The sequence below is a fragment of the Ranitomeya imitator genome, chromosome 1 (assembly GCF_032444005.1).
Source record: "Ranitomeya imitator isolate aRanImi1 chromosome 1, aRanImi1.pri, whole genome shotgun sequence".
NCBI lineage: Eukaryota > Metazoa > Chordata > Amphibia > Anura > Dendrobatidae > Ranitomeya > Ranitomeya imitator.
In genome coordinates this window covers 1,211,349,631-1,211,368,537 of record NC_091282.1, presented here as the reverse complement: position 1 = coordinate 1,211,368,537, position 18,907 = coordinate 1,211,349,631, and the positions used below count along the sequence as shown (strand labels likewise).

General features: G+C 60.9%; 1 protein-coding gene across 1 annotated transcript; it reads right to left on the bottom strand.

Moving 5' to 3' along the window:
* Positions 1-641: 641 nt before the first annotated feature.
* MRPS26 (mitochondrial ribosomal protein S26) lies at positions 642-17,745 on the bottom strand. Its single transcript, XM_069744974.1, has 5 exons — positions 17,598-17,745; positions 11,200-11,492; positions 9,480-9,626; positions 9,285-9,408; positions 642-989 (listed from the first exon to the last, which is right to left on the bottom strand). Exons 2-5 carry the CDS (start codon positions 11,406-11,408, stop codon positions 849-851), a joined length of 621 nt encoding a protein of 206 aa, XP_069601075.1. The 5' UTR covers positions 11,409-11,492; positions 17,598-17,745; the 3' UTR covers positions 642-848.
* Between the last annotated feature and the right edge of the window lie 1,162 nt (positions 17,746-18,907).

Genomic DNA, 18,907 nt, shown 5'->3' with positions numbered 1-18,907 from the left:
GCGCCATTTTTAGCATTTTAGAAAGTGTTCAGTTATAAAGTGACTTTGGGGGTCCTATATATTGGAAACCCCCTAAAGTGAGATCATATTAAAAACCGTACCCCTCAATGTCTTCAAAGCTGCTGTCAGGTCATTTATTAACCCTTCAGGTGCTTTTCAGGAATGAATGCTAAGTGAAATGACAGCAATGAATCAGGTTTAACACTTATAGTTTCTAACTTCTGATCCGGCCGCTATTTGGCCATGAACAGCCGTAGTATACAAGACCTCAGGGTGCAGATGGGGTAAAGAAGAAGCCCCCACAATCTGATAACCGTCTAGATGCTGTAGTTATTAATGGCAGAAGTATTTAAGGGGTTAGTGGACAGCCAACAGCTACAGGACTGTCACCCGTTGGGGGAGGCTAGTCTCTTATAATGCAGGTCAGTAAAAAGACGTATTGGTGGCCACTAAGGGGTTAATCTTCAACTTGCTTAACTGTTCACACTAACAGTAATTTTGATGAGGTGCCCAAACTTTTACATGCCAGTGTACATGACATACACCATTAACCTCTATGGGAGATGGCCCTTAGCACTGCTCTCCGCTGTTGGGATATGTGTCACCTCCTACTCAGACGTCACAGTAACGACTCCTCCAGCTCCTCGTACACATTTATTCAGGTTACACAGGCGCAATAGCTCAGGGACACAGTCCCGCGTGCCCAGTCCTATGAAGATCTGCCCACAGGGCTCTAGATGATGGATGCCAGAGACGTGAGGGAGGTGGGCACTGACACCATGAGAGTCCTCGGAGCAGAGGCCGCATCTCAGAGAAGCCCCTTCATCCACTTCCTGCTCCAGAGATGTTCACCCTGAGACTTGGCCAGTGCTTTGCCGAAGGATTCGCCCGTCTCGGTCCAGGCAAAAATTGTAGGATTTTGGATTGTTCAGTGCGGCCTCAATCCGCTCCACCAAGTTCTCTGGAGTGATGAATGTTCTGGAGAGTTCCTGCGGATGAAAAGAGGACACTCTACGGTTACACCTGTCTGCCCTGAGGATGAAGCTGGGACACCCTGTGGCTACACCCGACCGCCTGAGGATGAAACTGGGACAACCTGCGGCTACACCCAACCACCCTGAGGATGAAACTGGGACAACCTGCGACTACACCTGACCGCTCTGAGGATGAAACTGGGACAACCTGCGGCTACACCCAACCACCCTGAGGATGAAACTGGGACAACCTGCGGCTACACCCAACCGCTCTGAGGATGAAACTGGGACAACCTGCGACTACACCTGACCGCTCTGAGGAAGAAACAGACACCCTGCGGCTACATCCAACCGCTCTGAGGATGAAACTGGGACAACCTGCGACTACACCCAACCGCCCTGAGGAAGAAACTGAGACACCCAGTGGCTACACCCGACCGCTCTGAGGATGAAACTGGGACAACCTGCGGCTACACCCAACCACCCTGAGGAAGAAACAGACACCCTGCGGCTACACCTGACCGCCCTGAGGATGAAACTGGGACAACCTGCGACTACACCCAACCGCCCTGAGGAAGAAAGAGACACCCTGCGGCTACACCTGACCGCCCTGAGGATGAAACTGGGACATCCTGCGGCTACACCCAACCGCCCTGAGGATGAAACTGGGACATCCTGCGACTACACCCAACCGCCCTGAGGAAGAAACTGAGACATCCTGTGGCTACACCCGACCGCCCTGAGGAAGAAACAGACACCCTGCGGCTACATCCAACCGCTCTGAGGATGAAACTGGGACAACCTGCGACTACACCCAACCGCCCTGAGGAAGAAACTGAGACACCCTGTGGCTACACCCGACCGCCCTGAGGAAGAAACAGACACCCTGCGGCTACATCCAACCGCTCTGAGGATGAAACTGGGACAACCTGCAACTACACCCAACCGCCCTGAGGAAGAAACAGACACCCTGTGGCTACACCCGACCGCCCTGAGGATGAAACTGGGACATCCTGCGGCTACACCCAACCGCCCTGAGGATGAAACTGGGACATCCTGCGGCTACACCCAACCGCCCCGAGGATGAAACTGGGACACCCTGCGGCTACACCCGACCGCCCTGAGGATGAAACTGGGACAACCTGCGACTACACCCAACCGCCCTGAGGAAGAAACTGGGACAACCTGCGGCTACACCCGACCGCCCTGAGGATGAAACTGGGACACCCTGCGGTTACACCCGACCGCCCTGAGGATGAAACTGGGACACCCTGCGGCTACACCCGACCGCCCTGAGGATGAAACTGGGACAACCTGCGACTACACCCAACCGCCCTGAGGAAGAAACTGGGACAACCTGCGGCTACACCTGACCGCCCTGAGGATGAAACTGGGACACCCTGCGGTTACACCCGACCGCCCTGAGGATGAAACTGGGACACCCTGCGGCTACACCCGACTGCCCTGAGGATGAAACTGGGACACCCAACGGCCCTGAACATGAAACTGGGACATCACCACCAATGAGAAAAAAACCACGTGACCACCATCACCCTGATAAATAAACCACATACACCATCCCCAGGAATAAAGCACACGACCCCCGTCGACCCTGAGGAATAAACCATGTGACCCACATTCTCCATTCCGAGAAATAAACCACGTAACACCCTGTTACGTGTTGCGTAACCCCACAGCACCCAGAATATGTTGAGTTATATGTATGTATAATAGGTTCCATGTGACATGCATGTCCCTAATGCCTCAGCCCACAGGCTGCGCCCCTGGGCAGAGGGGACACGATATTCCCCTTTTGTACGCCCCCCCCCCCCACCATTGTAATTCCCACAGTAAATATCGGCAGGCTTCGGCCACCTGCGGCTATTGTAATGTATGTCTGGCCTGCTGCTTTTCTATTGGCCTGCCCTCTGTATCTGTGTTATATATTCTGTGTCCTGTGAGTAAAGTGTTGTCAGACTGGAAATACGTAGAGAAGCAGTGATCTTTTATATGCGCCCATGTAACCAAGGAATTCCAGCCAGCGTCCTTCATTCAGATTCCAGCCAAAGCAGAGTGGACCTCCGGAAACACGGGGTGGTACTAGAAGAGGTACCCCAGCTTGTTAGACCCCGTTACTCTGGTGGCAGACAGCGGCATATGATACCCCTTCTACAGGAGGAAAGGAATGAATGGAAAACAACTACCAGAAGTTAAAGAGGACTACATTAAAAGATCTGGTGGAAGCCTGAGGGTTGATCACCAGAAACAAAACAAAAGCGGATTTGATAGCAGCCATCATGGAACACGACAGTGCAGCGCCCCCAATGTGAACGTGGAGGAGACTGAATTCCAGAGGGAGGTTGTCATGATATGTACTTTTGCCCTGTCCTGTATTTGAATAATATGTCATGATGTGATGCGACTTCTCTTTCGTTGTATTTACTGCACATTTTGCAATGTCATGGGGTGTATGTAACTAACCTGTCTACTTCCCCCAATACTTGTAGCCCTGAGCTATAATGTAATTAAGCTTTGTCCACACCACTAGGGAAGGAATAGCCATTCTTCCTCACAGCAGGTGGCTAGCCAAATACACAAACTTCTAGAATAAGCCGAGCAGTCTAGAATCTTCTGGTGGACCCAACCATTGAATAGAAGGTGTGACCCCTACCCCCTTCATGGGCGGATCCCAGGAGCTCAGACAATCCATTCTTATTTTTGAGATCAGATGTGAGTTGATCCTTGAAGGAGAAGGAGTGGGGATTCTTAGCTGAGGCAAGACCCCATGTCCATCTGTGACTGTGGAAGCGAACGGGGCGAGACTTGAGCTGAGGACATATCTCGTCGTTCGTGAGATTGTTTTGGGATCCCTTGGACTAATTGTGGACTATTGCTTTGTTACCTGGCACAAGGATTATCGGGAGGTGCCCCCGAACCTGTTCCATTGGACTAATTGTGGACTCTGTAGATCTACCTGCATGTGTTGTTCCAGCGTTCTTGATAATAAATCTGTTGAATCATCCCTCGGCCTGTTGTCCCTTCTTGCTCTGCCGTACACCCCGTCACAGAGGTAAAGAACAGACTGGCGTTCTATGGCCCAAACCCTGCAGTAGAGATCATACGAGAGGTGATGGCTGATGTGCGTACTGATCTGATGGAAGAGATGGCCGAGCGGACCAGGATAGAGCTAACCAAGATGGAGATGGCAGAGCGGACCAAAGTGGAGCTAGCCAAGATGGAGATGGCAGAGTGGAGAGAGGAGAGTCAGCGAGCAGGTGGAGCTCTGGCCTCCGCCCAGGTACCTTCAACAGTAAGCCACAAAAAGATCCAGTATAATGCCTTCCGACAGTTGGGGGAGGCAGAGGAAGACATTGATGGCTTTCTGCAGGACTTTGAGCGGCAGTGTGCCCTTCATCAAGTGAAGCCGGAGGAACGGGTTCAGATTCTGGCCAGCTAGCTGACAGGCCGGGCAGCGGACGCCTATCGCACGGTACCCGATGAGGACTGTATGGACTATGAGCGGATCAAAGAAGTGATCTTGGCCCGGTATGTGCTGACACCAGAGGCATACCGCCAAAAGTTCCGCGGACTTATAAAACGAGTAACCGATACCCACGCTGAATGGGACTGTAAATTACGGTGGTCACTGCTACAGTGGGTACAAGGGAGCCAAGCAACCACTAAGGAGGACGTCCTCCAGCTCTTCTTGTTAGAACAATTCTTTAATGGACTAACCCCCCGAGACACAGGAATGGCTTCTGGACAGGCGGCCAATGACTCTTGAGGAAGCCGCTCGTCTGGCCGATGAACATCATGACGCCAGGAGGCCTCAGTTGTCCGGATCAAAGATGGTCACTAGGGGTCCGCCCATGGACCTGGAGGCCCCCAAACCACCGAAGATTGTAGGGGGACCAGCTAGAAACCCGGCCTACCACAGTTCCCCTGGGGCGCGATGCCACACCTGCCGTCAGATGGGCCACCTGCAAAGACAATGTCCAAACCAGACTCAGCATACCCACTGGCCAAAGGCGGGAACAGCTGCCTTCAGCCGGGCCGCTGTACACTGCTACCAAGATGAAGCTGACCCGGCATTGGGGGCTACGACTAACCAAGGGGTGGAAGAGATGGAGGAAGTGCTGCATGAAGTAGACCCCGGGCAGGCAGCCCGGGCAGATAATCGACAACAGCATTGACAGGTCGTGTGGGTTAATGGGAAACGCATGCAGGGACTAAGAGATTCCGGGGCAACTTTGACCCTTGTGAAGCCTCATCTCGTCCGGAACCAAGAGAAGACGGACCGGACAGTGGCAGTCCGTGTAGCAGGGGGAGCCATACATCGACTGCCCACTGCCAGGATTCACCTGAACTGGGGAGTTGGGGATGGCCTTGTCGAGGTCGGCTTGATGGAGGATTTGCCTGCAGACGTCTTGCTGGGAAATGACTTGGGGCCCATATTGTCTGCCTTCTCGGTTGCCCCTCTGGCTGAGACATATCCTGTGACCACCCGGAGACAAGCTCGAGCTGCGGAGGCGGAATCACACTCAGAGGAGGCCCAGGTAAGACATCCCAGCCCTACACGTATTCCCATAGCCAGACACATTTCTTGGGCCACTCCAGATGAATTTAAGAGGGAGTTACTTGAGGATCCTTCATTAGAGGGATATTGTGGGAAGGCACAGGAGGGGAGAGGGGTACTGGAAGGGGACCAGTTTATATGGAAGCAGGGACTCCTCTACCGGATCACAGAGCAGCACCACACAGGGACGAGCCCCACCATAAAACGACAGCTGGTAGTTCCCAAGAAGTATAGGCAGGAGTTACTGCGAATCTCTCATGACATTCCCTTTGGCCGGGCACTTCGGCGTCAGTCGCACCAGGCATCGTCTGACACAAAACTTCTTTTGGCCGGGGGTAACCTATGATGTTCGTCAATACTGCCAGACCTGTGACAGTTGCCAGCGCATTGGCAAGAGGGGAGATGGATGCAAGGCCAAATTACGCCCTCTCCCCATTGTGGAGGAACCATTTAGCCGAGTAGCGGTCGATCTGATAGGGCCGTTAGCCAAACCCAGTCCGTCAGGGAAAAGGTATATATTGACAGTGGTAGATTATGCCACACGGTATCCAGAGGCGGTTGCGTTACCTAACATACTGGCAGAGACGGTGGCGTCCGCCCTGCTCCAGGTTTTCTCACGGGTTGGATTTCCCCGGGAGATTATCTCAGACCAGGGTACCCAGTTTACAGCAGAGGTGACCAACCAACTGTGGAAGCTGTGCGGCGTAAAGTCCATTAGAAGCGCCCCGTACCACCCGCAAACCAATGGGTTGTGTGAACGCTTTAACGGGATGTTAAAACAACTCATTGGGACTTTTACCAGGACCTACAGGGACTGGGAGAAATTCTTGCCTCACCTCCTGTTTGCCTATCGAGAGGAGCCTCAAGAATCCACGGGGTTCTCCCCATTCAAACTGGTATACGGGAGACGGGTAAGGGGACCCCTAGACTTAGTGCTAGAACACTGGGAAGGGGAGGGCACCATAGAAGGGGTTCCTATTGTACCCTATGTGCTGGAATTCCGGGACCGCCTACAGGAGCTGACCCAGGCTGTACGTGGGAACATGAAGGTGGCCCAGCGGCGCCAGCACGTATGGTACGATCGGAGGGCCAGAGAGCGCACCTTGGAAATAGGGCAGAAGGTCCTGGTGTTAGAGCCCACTAGGCAGAACAAGTTCCAAGCTGCATGGCAGGGGCCCTACCAGGTAGTGGGGAAAATAGCCGACACCACCTATAATGTCGCCGATTGTGACGACCCCAGGGTTATCCGCATGTTACACGTGAATATGCTGAAGCCCTATCGGGAGCGCCCTGAAGAGGTAGTGGCCATCTGTGCACCTGAAGCAGAGGATTTAGCCGGACTTCCTTTGCCTGATGTCTTAGGGGAGAGGACTCAGTCTAAAACATGGGACCAGGTACACTGGGGTGAAGACTTAGGTCCCCGGGAGAGACAGCAGGCGGAGGAGTTGTTGAGGCAGCGACAGAGGATGTTTTCGGGGAGACCAGGGTACACTCACCTGGCACAACACAAGGTTGAGACCCAGGATCAGACCCCCCTGCGACAACCCCCCTCCCGCGTCCCTGAGTCGGCACGAGAAGGGATGCGACAAGAGATACAAGAGATGTTGCGTTTAGGGGTCATTGAAGAGTCAGATAGTCCCTGGGCATCCCCCGTAGTGTTAGTGCCCAAGAAGGATGGGGCTACACGGTTTTGTGTAGACTATCGTAAGCTCAATGAGAAAACAGTGACGGATGCATATCCCATGCCGCGTGTGGATGACTTGTTAGACCGGCTGGCGGGGGCAAAGTATTTGACCACCATCGATCTATGCAAAGGCTACTGGCAGATTCCCCTTAGTCCTGATGCTATTCCCAAGTCGGCATTTGTCACCCCGTTTGGCTTATTCCAGTTTCGAGTTATGCCATTCGGGATGAAGACTGCCCCGGCGACCTTCCAGAGGCTGGCTGACCGGCTTCTGGATGGTCTCCAGGACTATGCGTGTGCCTACCTGGATGACATCGCCATCTATAGCGCGACATGGGAAGAACATCTAAATCACCTAGAGACAGTATTGGACAGGATCCACAAGGCCGGAATCACCCTGAACCCAAACAAGTGTCACGTGGGCAAAGCAGAGGTTCAGTATTTAGGGCATTGGGAGGGAAGTGGGAAACAGAGACCAGAACCAGCCAAGATTGAGGCCATAGCCAAATGGCCCACCCCACGCACTAAAACCCAGGTCATGGCGTTTCTAGGGACAGCGGGGTATTACAGGAAATTCGTTCCCAATTACAGCAGCGTGGCCAAGCCCCTCACTGATCTGACCCGTAAGAACCAACCCCGCCAGGTAACCTGGACCCCAGAGTGTGAGGAAGCCTTCCGACAACTAAAGGACGCCCTCACCAATTCCCCTGTATTGGCCGCACCCGATCCAACTGAACGTTTCCTTGTTCACACACACGCTTCTATGTTTGGATGGGGGGCAGTACTGAGCTAAGTCAGGCGGACTGCCAAGATCACCCGGTAGCTTACTTGAGTCGGAAACTACTGCCCCGTGAAGTGAGCTATGCGGCCATCGAGAAGGAGTGCCTGGCAATAGTATGGGCACTCAAAAAGTTACAACCATATTTGTATGGACGACAGTTTTCCCTCCTAACGGACCATAATCCCCTAGTCTGGCTTAATCGGGTCTCCGGAGACAACGCCAGATTACTGCGGTGGAGTTTAGCCCTACAACCTCTGGACTTCACCATCCACTACAGACCCGGCAAACAAAACGATAAAGCCGATGGACTAAGTCGACAAACGGAACTCGTACCAACCCCCATAAACTTCGGTCATCCTCAAACCGATCCGTTAAGGATCAGACTGTGTATGCCGATCGCATCGCTGAAAAGGGGAGCCGTGTTACAGAACCCCCCAGCACCAAGAATATGTTGTGCAGTTATATGTATGTATAATAGGTTCCATGTGAGATGCATGAGCCCACAGGCTGCGTCCCTGGGCAGAGGGGACACGATATTCCCCTTTGTCCGCCCCCCACCTTTGTAATTCCCACAGTAAATATCGGCAGGCTCCGGCCACCTGCGGCTATTGTAATGTATGTCTGGCCTGCCGCTTTTCTATTGGCCTGCCCTGTGTATCTGTGTGATATATTCTGTGTACTGTGAGTAAAGTGTTGTCAGACTGGAAATATGTGGAGAAGCAGTGATCTTTTATATGCGCCCATGTAACCAAGGAATTCCAGCCAGCGTCCTTCATTCAGACTCCAGCCAACGCAGAGTGGACCCCCGAAAACATGGGGTGGTACTGAAAAAGGTACCCCAGATTGGTAGACCCCGTTACACACCCCATGAACAATAAGTCACCTGATACCCCCAACCCCGTGGTGAGGAATAAACCACGCGACACCCATATCCCCTCTGAGGAATAAACCACGCGACACCCATCTCCCTCTGAGGAATAAACCACGCGACACCCATCCCCCCTCTGAGGAATAAGCCACGCGACACCCATCCCCCCTCTGAGGAATAAACCACGCGACACCCATCCCCCCTCTGAGGAATAAACCACGCGACACCCATCCCCCCTCTGAGGAATAAGCCACGCGACACCCATCCCCCCTCTGAGGAATAAACCACGCGACACCCATCCCCCCTCTGAGGAATAAACCACGCGACACCCATCCCCCTCTGAGGAATAAACCACGCGACACCCACCCCCGTGAGGACTACAAGTCATGTGACCCCATCACCTGCAGCCGCTCCAGCTCCTGCTCCCGCTGCTGCTGCTCCTCCATCTTGGCCTGGTCTTGGAGCTTGGCAGCTTCTCTCCTCAGCACCTTGTAGGACTGCTCCTCCATCTTCAAACGCTCCAACCTGCAAAACTGACTTGTCAGAGGTGGTGCACTACTGATCATACACGTACAGACGGCATCACTCAGCCTCACCTCCTGCACAGAGCCCGGTCGTTCTCCTCCTTGTTCCAGGCCATCAGCGCCGTGTGCTCCACGGCCTCCAGGTGCAGACGCTGCTCAGCAAACGATCCCACCCGCTGCTCAAAGCGCGAACGCAACATCTCCTCCTTAAAGTCGGCCCTACAAGACAGCCAGAGAACGCAGTGAGGCCTGACAGTCAGGGGCCGCACACCAGACCCCCGGACAGTCAGGGGCCGCACCGTGGGGGCCGCACACCAGGCCTCCGGACAGTCAGGGGCCGCACCGTGGGGGCCGCACACCAGACCCCCGGACAGTCAGGGGCCGCACTGTGGGGGAGCTCACCAACCCTCCGGACAGTCAGGGGCCGCACTGTGGGGGAGCTCACCAACCCTCCGGACAGTCAGGGGCCGCACCATGGGGAAGCTCACCAGACCCCCGGACAGTCAAGGGCCGCACCGTGGGGAAGCTCACCAGACCCCCGGACAGTCAGGGGCCGCACCGTGGGGTCCGCACACCAGGCCTCCGGACAGTCAGGGGCCGCACACCAGACCCCCGGACAGTCAGGGGCCGCACCGTGGGGGCCGCACACCAGGCCTCCGGACAGTCAGGGGCCGCACACCAGACCCCCGGACAGTCAGGGGCCGCACCGTGGGGGCCGCACACCAGGCCTCCGGACAGTCAGGGGCCGCACCGTGGGGGCCGCACACCAGACCCCCGGACAGTCAGGGGCCGCATCGTGGGGGCCGCACACCAGGCCTCCGGACAGTCAGGGGCCGCACCGTGGGGGCCGCACACCAGGCCTCCGGACAGTCAGGGGCCGCACCGTGGGGGCCGCACACCAGGCCTCCGGACAGTCAGGGGCCGCACCGCGGGGGCCGCACACCAGACCCCCGGACAGTCAGGGGCCGCACACCAGACCCCCGGACAGTCAGGGGCCGCACCGTGGGGGCCGCACACCAGGCCTCCGGACAGTCAGGGGCCGCACACCAGACCCCCGGACAGTCAGGGGCCGCACCGTGGGGGCCGCACACCAGGCCTCCGGACAGTCAGGGGCCGCACCGTGGGGGCCGCACACCAGACCCCCGGACAGTCAGGGGCCGCATCGTGGGGGCCGCACACCAGGCCTCCGGACAGTCAGGGGCCGCACCGTGGGGGCCGCACACCAGGCCTCCGGACAGTCAGGGGCCGCACCGTGGGGGCCGCACACCAGGCCTCCGGACAGTCAGGGGCCGCACCGCGGGGGCCGCACACCAGACCCCCGGACAGTCAGGGGCCGCACACCAGACCCCCGGACAGTCAGGGGCCGCACCGTGGGGGCCGCACCGTGGGGGCCGCACACCAGGCCTCCGGACAGTCAGGGGCCGCACCGTGGGGGCCGCACACCAGACCCCCGGACAGTCAGGGGCCGCACCGTGGGGAAGCTCACCAGACCTCCGGACAGTCAGGGGCCGCACCGTGGGGGCCGCACACCAGACCTCCGAACAGTCAGGGGCCGCACCGTGGGGGCCGCACACCAGACCTCCGGACAATCAGGGGCCGCACCATAGGGAAGCTCACCAGACCCCCGGACAGTCAAGGGCCGCACCGTGGGGAAGCTCACCTGCCCTCCGGACAGTCAGGGGCCGCACACCAGCCCTCCGGACAGTCAGGGGCCGCTCACCAGCCCTCCGGACAGTCAGCAGGGGGCGCTCCTAGCACCACCCCTCCTATACGGTAGATTTTGAGTGCGTACCTCATGGCTCCCAGGATGGCGGTGTACTCCCTGTACCGGCGCCGCACGTTCAGGAGCTCCTCTATACACACCACGGGGGGATACTTGATGCGGGAGGCTTTCGATTTTGCAGGTGGATCAGAGCGAGATTTCCGGCCCCTGATGCTTGTTATGCGGGGGGCACAGGAGACACGGAGAAGGCGCGGGGGGGACAGAGGAAGCCGAAGCATCGCAGCGACTGCAGCAGGAACACGTCCGGACGGCAAACAGGTCACCGCACCGTCAAGAGGAAGGAGCCGAACACCGGCCACAACCTGGGAGACAAAACACAAATGCTTACAGGCTCCTCCCACATGACTCCAGCCACCTCCATGGACCTCTGCCATGATGGAGAGGTGCACCCCCATTACCAGAGGGACCCCCGACCAAGAGGAAGGGGCCGAACCCCGGCCACAACCAGTGAGATAACACAGTCATACACAGGCTCCTCCCACATGACTCCAGCCACCTCCATGGACCCCTGCCATGATGGAGAGGTGCAGCCAACATGGTGTGTCACTCACTGATCAGCAACCAGGAGACAGATGTCTACATGGGGCGACAAGCTGCGGGCACCCGCCGCCGACCCCTCTTTTCCTGCCCTAACCCCCCTCCGTTTTTGCCCCTCCCCCCTCCGTTTCTGCCCCCTCCCCCCTCCGTTTCTGCCCCTCCTCCCCCGTTTCTGCCCCCTCCTCCCCCCCACTCTTCTGCCCCCTCCTCCCCCCCACTCTTCTGCCCCCTCCTCCCCCCCACTCTTCTGCCCCCTCCTCCCCCCCCTCTTCTGCCCCCTCCTCCCCCCCCTCTTCTGCCCCCTCCTCCCCCCCCCTCTTCTGCCCCCTCCTCCCCCCCCCTCTTCTGCCCCCTCCCCCCCCCCCTCTTCTGCCCCCTCCTCCCCCCCCCTCTTCTGCCCCCTCCTCCCCCCCCCTCTTCTGCCCCCTCCTCCCCCCCCTCTTCTGGCCCCTCCTCCCCCCCCCTCTTCTGCCCCCTCCTCCCCCCCCTCTTCTGGCCCCTCCTCCCCCCCCCCTCTTCTGCCCCCTCCTCCCCCCCCTCTTCTGCCCCCTCCTCCCCCCCTCTTCTGCCCCCTCCTCCCCCCCCCCTCTTCTGCCCCCTCCTCCCCCCCCCCTCTTCTGCCCCCTCCTCCCCCCCCCTCTTCTGCCCCCTCCTCCCCCCCTCTTCTGCCCCCTCCTCCCCCCCTCTTCTGCCCCCTCCTCCCCCCCTCTTCTGCCCCCTCCTCCCCCCCTCTTCTGCCCCCTCCTCCCCCCCCTCCTCTGCCCCTCCTCCCCCCCCTCCTCTGCCCCCTCCTCCCCCCCCTCTTCTGCCCCTCCTCCCCCCCCTCTTCTGCCCCTCCTCCCCCCCTCTTCTGCCCCCTCCTCCCCCCCTCTTCTGCCCCCTCCTCCCCCCCCTCTTCTGCCCCCTCCTCCCCCCCCTCTTCTGCCCCCTCCTCCCCCCCCTCTTCTGCCCCCTCCTCTTCTGCCCCCTCCTCCCCCCCCTCTTCTGCCCCCTCCTCCCCCCCTTCTGCCCCCCTCCTCCCCCTCCTTCTGCCCCCCTCCTCCTGCCCCCCTCCTCCCCCTCCTTCTGCCCCCTCCTCCTCCCCTTTCTGCCCCCTCCCCCCTTTCTGCCCCCTCCCCCCTCCTCCCCTTTCTGCCCCCGCCCCCCTTTCTGCCCCCTCCCCTTTCTGCCCCCTCCTCCCCTTTCTGCCCCCTCCCCCCCTTTCTGCCCCCTCCCCCCCTTTCTGCCTCCTCCCTTTCTGCCCCCTCCTCCCCTTTCTGCCCCCCTCCCCCCTTTCTGCCCCCTCCCCCCTCCTCCCCTTTCTGCCCCCTCCCCCCTCCTCCCCCCTCCTCCCCTTTCTGCCCCCTCCCCCCTCCTCCCCTTTCTGCCTCCTCCTCCTCCCTTTCTACCCCCTCCTCCCCTCTCCCCCCTCCTCCCCTTTCTGCCCCCTCCTCCTCCTCCTCCCCCTCCTCCGTTTCTGCCCCCTCCTCCCCTTTCTGCCCCCTCCTCCTCCCCTTTCTGCCCCCTCCTCCTCCTCCCCTTTCTGCCCCCTCCTCCTCCTCCCCTTTCTGCCCCCTTCTCCTCCTCCCCTTTCTGCCCCCTCCTCCCTTTCTGCCCCTTCCTCCTCCGTTTCTGCCCCCTCCTCCCCTTTCTGCCCCCTCCTCCTCCCCTTTCTGCCCCCTCCTCCCCTTTCTGCCCCCTCCTCCTCCCCCTCCCCCTCCTCCCCTTTCTGCCCCCTCCTCCCCTTTCTGCCCCCTCCTCCTCCCCCTCCTCCCCTTTCTGCCCCCTCCCTCCTCCTCCTCCCTTTCTGCCCCCTCCCCCCCTTTCTGCCCCCTCCCCCCCTTTCTGCCCCCTCCTCCCCTTTCTGCCCCCTCCCCCCTCCTCCCCTTTCTGCCCCCTCCCTCCTCCTCCTCCCCTTTCTGCCCCCTCCCCCCCCTCCCCTTTCTGCCCCCTCCCCCCCCTCCCCTTTCTGCCCCCTCCCCTTTCTGCCCCCTCCTCCTCCTCCCCCTCCTCCGTTTCTGCCCCCTCCTCCCCTTTCTGCCCCCTCCTCCTCCTCCCCCTCCTCCGTTTCTGCCCCCTCCTCCCCTTTCTGCCCCCTCCTCCCCTTTCTGCCCCCTCCTCCCTTTCTGCCCCCTCCTCCTCCTCCCCCTCCTCCGTTTCTGCCCCCTCCTCCCCTTTCTGCCCCCTCCTCCTCCCCTTTCTGCCCCCTCCTCCCCTTTCTGCCCCCTCCTCCTCCCCCTCCCCCCCTTTCTGCCCCCTCCTCCTCCCCCTCCCCCCCTTTCTGCCCCCTCCTCCCCTTTCTGCCCCCTCCTCCTCCCCCCCCTCCTCCCCTTTCTGCCCCCTCCTCCCCTTTCTGCCCCCTCCCTCCTCCTCCTCCCTTTCTGCCCCCTCCTCCCCTTTCTGCCCCCTCCCCCCCTTTCTGCCCCCTCCTCCCCTTTCTGCCCCCTCCCTCCTCCTCCTCCCCTTTCTGCCCCCTCCCCCCTCCTCCCCTTTCTGCCCCCTCCCCTTTCTGCCCCCCTCCCCTTTCTGCCCCCTCCTCCTCCTCCCCCTCCTCCGTTTCTGCCCCCTCCTCCCCTTTCTGCCCCCTCCTCCCCTTTCTGCCCCCTCCTCCTCCTCCCCCTCCTCCGTTTCTGCCCCCTCCTCCCCTTTCTGCCCCCTCCTCCCCTTTCTGCCCCCTCCTCCCCTTTCTGCCCCCTCCTCCTCCCCCTCCTCCCCTTTCTGCCCCCTCCTCCTCCTCCCCCTCCTCCGTTTCTGCCCCCTCCTCCCCTTTCTGCCCCCTCCTCCTCCCCTTTCTGCCCCCTCCTCCCCTTTCTGCCCCCTCCTCCTCCCCCTCCTCCCCTTTCTGCCCCCTCCTCCTCCCCCTCCTCCCCTTTCTGCCCCCTCCTCCCCTTTCTGCCCCCTCCTCCCCTTTCTGCCCCCTCCTCCTCCTCCTCCGTTTCTGCCCCCTCCTCCTCCCCTTTCTGCCCCCTCCTCCTCCCCTTTCTGCCCCCTCCTCCCCTTTCTGCCCCCTCCTCCTCCCCTTTCTGCCCCCTCCTCCTCCCCTTTCTGCCCCCTCCTCCTCCCCTTTCTGCCTCCTCCTCCCCTTTCTGCCCCCTCCTCCTCCCCTTTCTGCCTCCTCCTCCTCCCCTTTCTGCCCCCTCCTCCTCCCCTTTCTGCCTCCTCCTCCCCTTTCTGCCTCCTCCTCCCCTTTCTGCCCCCTCCCCCCTCCTCCCCTTTCTGCCCCCTCCCCCCTCCTCCCCTTTCTGCCCCCTCCTCCCCTTTCTGCCCCCTCCTCCCCTTTCTGCCCCCTCCTCCCCTTTCTGCCCTTTCTGCCCCCTCCTCCCCTTTCTGCCCCCTCCTCCCCTTTCTGCCCCCTCCTCCTCGTCCTCCCTTTCTGCCCCCTCCTCCCCTTTCTGCCCCCTCCTCCTCCTCCTCGTCCTCCCTTTCTGCCCCCTCCTCCCCTTTCTGCCCCCTCCTCCTCCCCTTTCTGCGCCCTCCTCCCCTTTCTGCCCCCTCCTCCTCCCCTTTCTGCCTCCTCCTCCCCTTTCTGCCCCCTCCTCCTCCCCTTTCGGCCTCCTCCTCCCCTTTCTGCCCCCTCCCCCCTCCTCCCCCTTTCTGCCCCTCCCCCCTCCTCCCCTTTCTGCCCCTCCCCCCTCCTCCCCTTTCTGCCCCCTTCTCCCCTTTCTGCCCCCTCCTCCCCTTTCTGCCCTTTCTGCCCCCTCCTCCCCTTTCTGCCCCCTCCTCCTCGTCCTCCCTTTCTGCCCCCTCCTCCCCTTTCTGCCCCCTCCTCCCCTTTCTGCCCCCTCCTCCCCTTTCTGCCCCCTCCTCCTCCTCCCTTTCTGCCCCCTCCTCCTCCCCCTCCTCCCCCCCTTTCTGCCCCCTCCTCCTCCCCCTCCTCCCCTTTCTGCCCCCTCCTCCCCTTTCTGCCCCCTCCTCCTCCTCCTCCGTTTCTGCCCCCTCCTCCCCTTTCTGCCCCCTCCTCCCCTTTCTGCCCCCTCCTCCTCCCCTTTCTGCCTCCTCCTCCCCTTTCTGCCCCCTCCTCCTCCCCTTTCTGCCTCCTCCTCCCCTTTCTGCCCCCTCCTCCTCCCCTTTCTGCCTCCTCCTCCCCTTTCTGCCCCCTCCCCCCCTTTCTGCCCCCTCCTCCCCTTTCTGCCCCCTCCCCCCTCCTCCCCTTTCTGCCCCCTCCTCCCCTTTCTGCCCTTTCTGCCCCCTCCTCCCCTTTCTGCCCCCTCCTCCCCTTTCTGCCCCCTCCTCCTCGTCCTCCCTTTCTGCCCCCTCCTCCCCTTTCTGCCCCCTCCTCCCCTTTCTGCAGAAAGGGGAGGAGGGGGCAGAAAGGGGAGGAGGAGGAGGGGGCAGAAAGGGGAGGAGGAGGAGGAGGGGGCAGAAAGGGGAGGAGGAGGGGGCAGAAAGGGGAGGAGGAGGGGGCAGAGAGGGGAGGAGGAGGCCCCCTCCTCCCCTTTCTGCCCCCTCCTCCTCCCCTTTCTGCCCCCTCCTCCTCCTCCTCCCTTTCTGCCCCCTCCTCCCCTTTCTGCCCCCTCCTCCCCTTTCTGCCTCCTCCTCCCCTTTCTGCCCCCTCCTCCTCCCCTTTCTGCCCCCTCCTCCTCCCCTTTCTGCCCCCTCCTCCCCTTTCTGCCCACTCCTCCTCCTCCTCCTCCCTTTCTGCCCCCTCCTCCCCTTTCTGCCCCCTCCTCCTCCTCCTCGTCCTCCCTTTCTGCCCCCTCCTCCCCTTTCTGCCCCCTCCTCCTCCCCTTTCTGCCCCCTCCTCCTCCCCTTTCTGCCCCCTCCTCCTCCCCTTTCTGCCCCCTCCTCCCCTTTCTGCCCCCTCCCCCCTCCCCCCCTTTCTGCCCCCTCCCCCCTCCTCCCCTTTCTGCCCCCTCCCCCCTCCTCCCCTTTCTGCCCCCTCCTCCCCTTTCTGCCCCCTCCTCCCCTTTCTGCCCCCTCCTCCTCCCTTTCTGCCCCCTCCTCCCCTTTCTGCCCCCTCCTCCCCTTTCTGCCCCCTCCTCCTCGTTCTCCCTTTCTGCCCCCTCCTCCCCTTTCTGCCCCCTCCTCCCCTTTCTGCCTCCTCCTCCTCCTCCTCGTCCTCCCTTTCTGCCCCCTCCTCCTCCCCTTTCTGCCCCCTCCTCCCCTTTCTGCCCCCTCCTCCCCTTTCTGCCCCCTCCTCCTCCCCTTTCTGCCCCCTCCTCCTCCTCCTCCTCGTCCTCCCTTTCTGCCCCCTCCTCCTCCCCTTTCTGCCCCCTCCTCCTCCCCTTTCTGCCCCCTCCTCCCCTTTCTGCCCCCTCCTCCTCCCTTTCTGCCCCCTCCTCCCCTTTCTGCCCCCTCCTCCCCTTTCTGCCCCCTCCTCCCCTTTCTGCCCCCTCCTCCCCTTTCTGCCCCCTCCTCCCCTTTCTGCCTCCTCCTCCTCCTCCTCCTCCTCCCCTTTCTGCCCCCTCCTCCTCCCCTTTCTGCCCCCTCCTCCCCTTTCTGCCCCCTCCTCCTCCCCTTTCTGCCCCCTCCTCCTCCTCCTCCCCTTTCTGCCCCCTCCTCCTCCTCCTCTTTCTGCCCCCTCCTCCCCTTTCTGCCCCCTCCTCCTCCCCTTTCTGCCCCCTCCTCCTCCTCCTCCTCCCCTTTCTGCCCCCTCCTCCCCTTTCTGCCCCCTCCTCCCCTTTCTGCCCCCTCCTCCTCCTCCCCTTTCTGCCCCCTCCTCCCCTTTCTGCCCCCTCCTCCCCTTTCTGCCCCCTCCTCCCCTTTCTGCCCCCTCCTCCTCCCCTTTCTGCCCCCTCCTCCTCCCCTTTCTGCCCCCTCCTCCTCCTCCCCTTTCTGCCCCCTCCTCCCCTTTCTGCCCCCTCCTCCTCCCCTTTCTGCCCCCTCCTCCTGCCCCCTCCTCCCCTTTCTGCCCCCTCCTCCTCCTCCTCCCCTTTCTGCCCCTCCCTCACCTTCCTCCGCTCCGGTGCCGTCTGTCTGTGATGAGGTGGCCGCAGCACGTGATAACACTTCCGGTCACGTCAGTAGCAGCAGAGCGGGCGGCGATCACCGGGAGCTCATGTGTCACTCGGGAGCCGCCATGTTGTTGACCTCAGCGCTGTGCATGCCGGGATTATTCCTCCGTATATCACGTGCTACCGATCAGGCATGTGACGTTAGGAGGCGGGACGTACGCACCGAGCTCTCTTTCTGATTGGCTGTTATTGCAGAGGGCGTGTCCAGTGTAAAGCTGCGATGTCGCGCTCTGCCAGCAGGTGGCGAAAATCCTGACACTTCTAACAGCATTTGGTAAATACAGTAAAATGAACGCAAGAACCAATCAGCTCACGGCTTTCATGACGTCAAGAGCGCTGATTGGCTGCTATGGTCGCGCTCTTCTTCTGGTTGGTTGTAATATTATGACGTTTCCATCGATCCGCCTCTCAGTGATAACTCCTCCTCCTGTAATAACAGCGGCTCTAGTAACATGCACTCGGGCTCTAGTGAGGGGCGGTCCGGCTCTAGTGATGGGCGGTCCTGCTCTAGTGATGGGCGGTCCGGCTCTAATGAGGGGCGGTCCGGCTCTAGTGAGGGGCGGTCCGGCTCTAGTGATGGGCGGTCCTGCTCTAGTGAGGGGCGGTCCTGCTCTAGTGATGGGCGGTCCTGCTCTAGTGAGGGGCGGTCCTGCTCTAGTGATGGGCGGTCCTGCTCTAGTGATGGGCGGTCCTGCTCTAGTGAGGGGCGGTCCTGCTCTAGTGATGGGCGGTCCGGCTCTAATGAGGGGCGGTCCTGCTCTAGTGATGAGCGGTCCGGCTCTAGTGAGGGGCGGTCCGGCTCTAATGAGGGGCGGTCCGGCTCTAATGAGGGGCGGTCCGGCTCTAGTGAGGGGCGGTCCGGCTCTAATGAGGGGCGGTCCGGCTCTAGTGATGGGCGGTCCGGCTCTAGTGAGGGGCGGTCCGGCTCTAATGAGGGGCGGTCCGGCTCTAGTGATGGGCGGTCCTGCTCTAGTGAGGGGCGGTCCGGCTCTAATGAGGGGCGATCCGGCTCTAGTGATGGGCGGTCCTGCTCTAGTGAGGGGCGGTCCGGCTCTAGTGAGGGGCGGTCCGGCTCTAATGAGGGGCGGTCCGGCTCTAGTGATGGGCGGTCCTGCTCTAGTGAGGGGCGGTCCGGCTCTAGTGAGGGGCGGTCCGGCTCTAATGAGGGGCGATCCGGCTCTAGTGAGGGGCGGTCCGGCTCTAGTGATGGGCGGTCCTGCTCTAGTGAGGGGCGGTCCGGCTCTAGT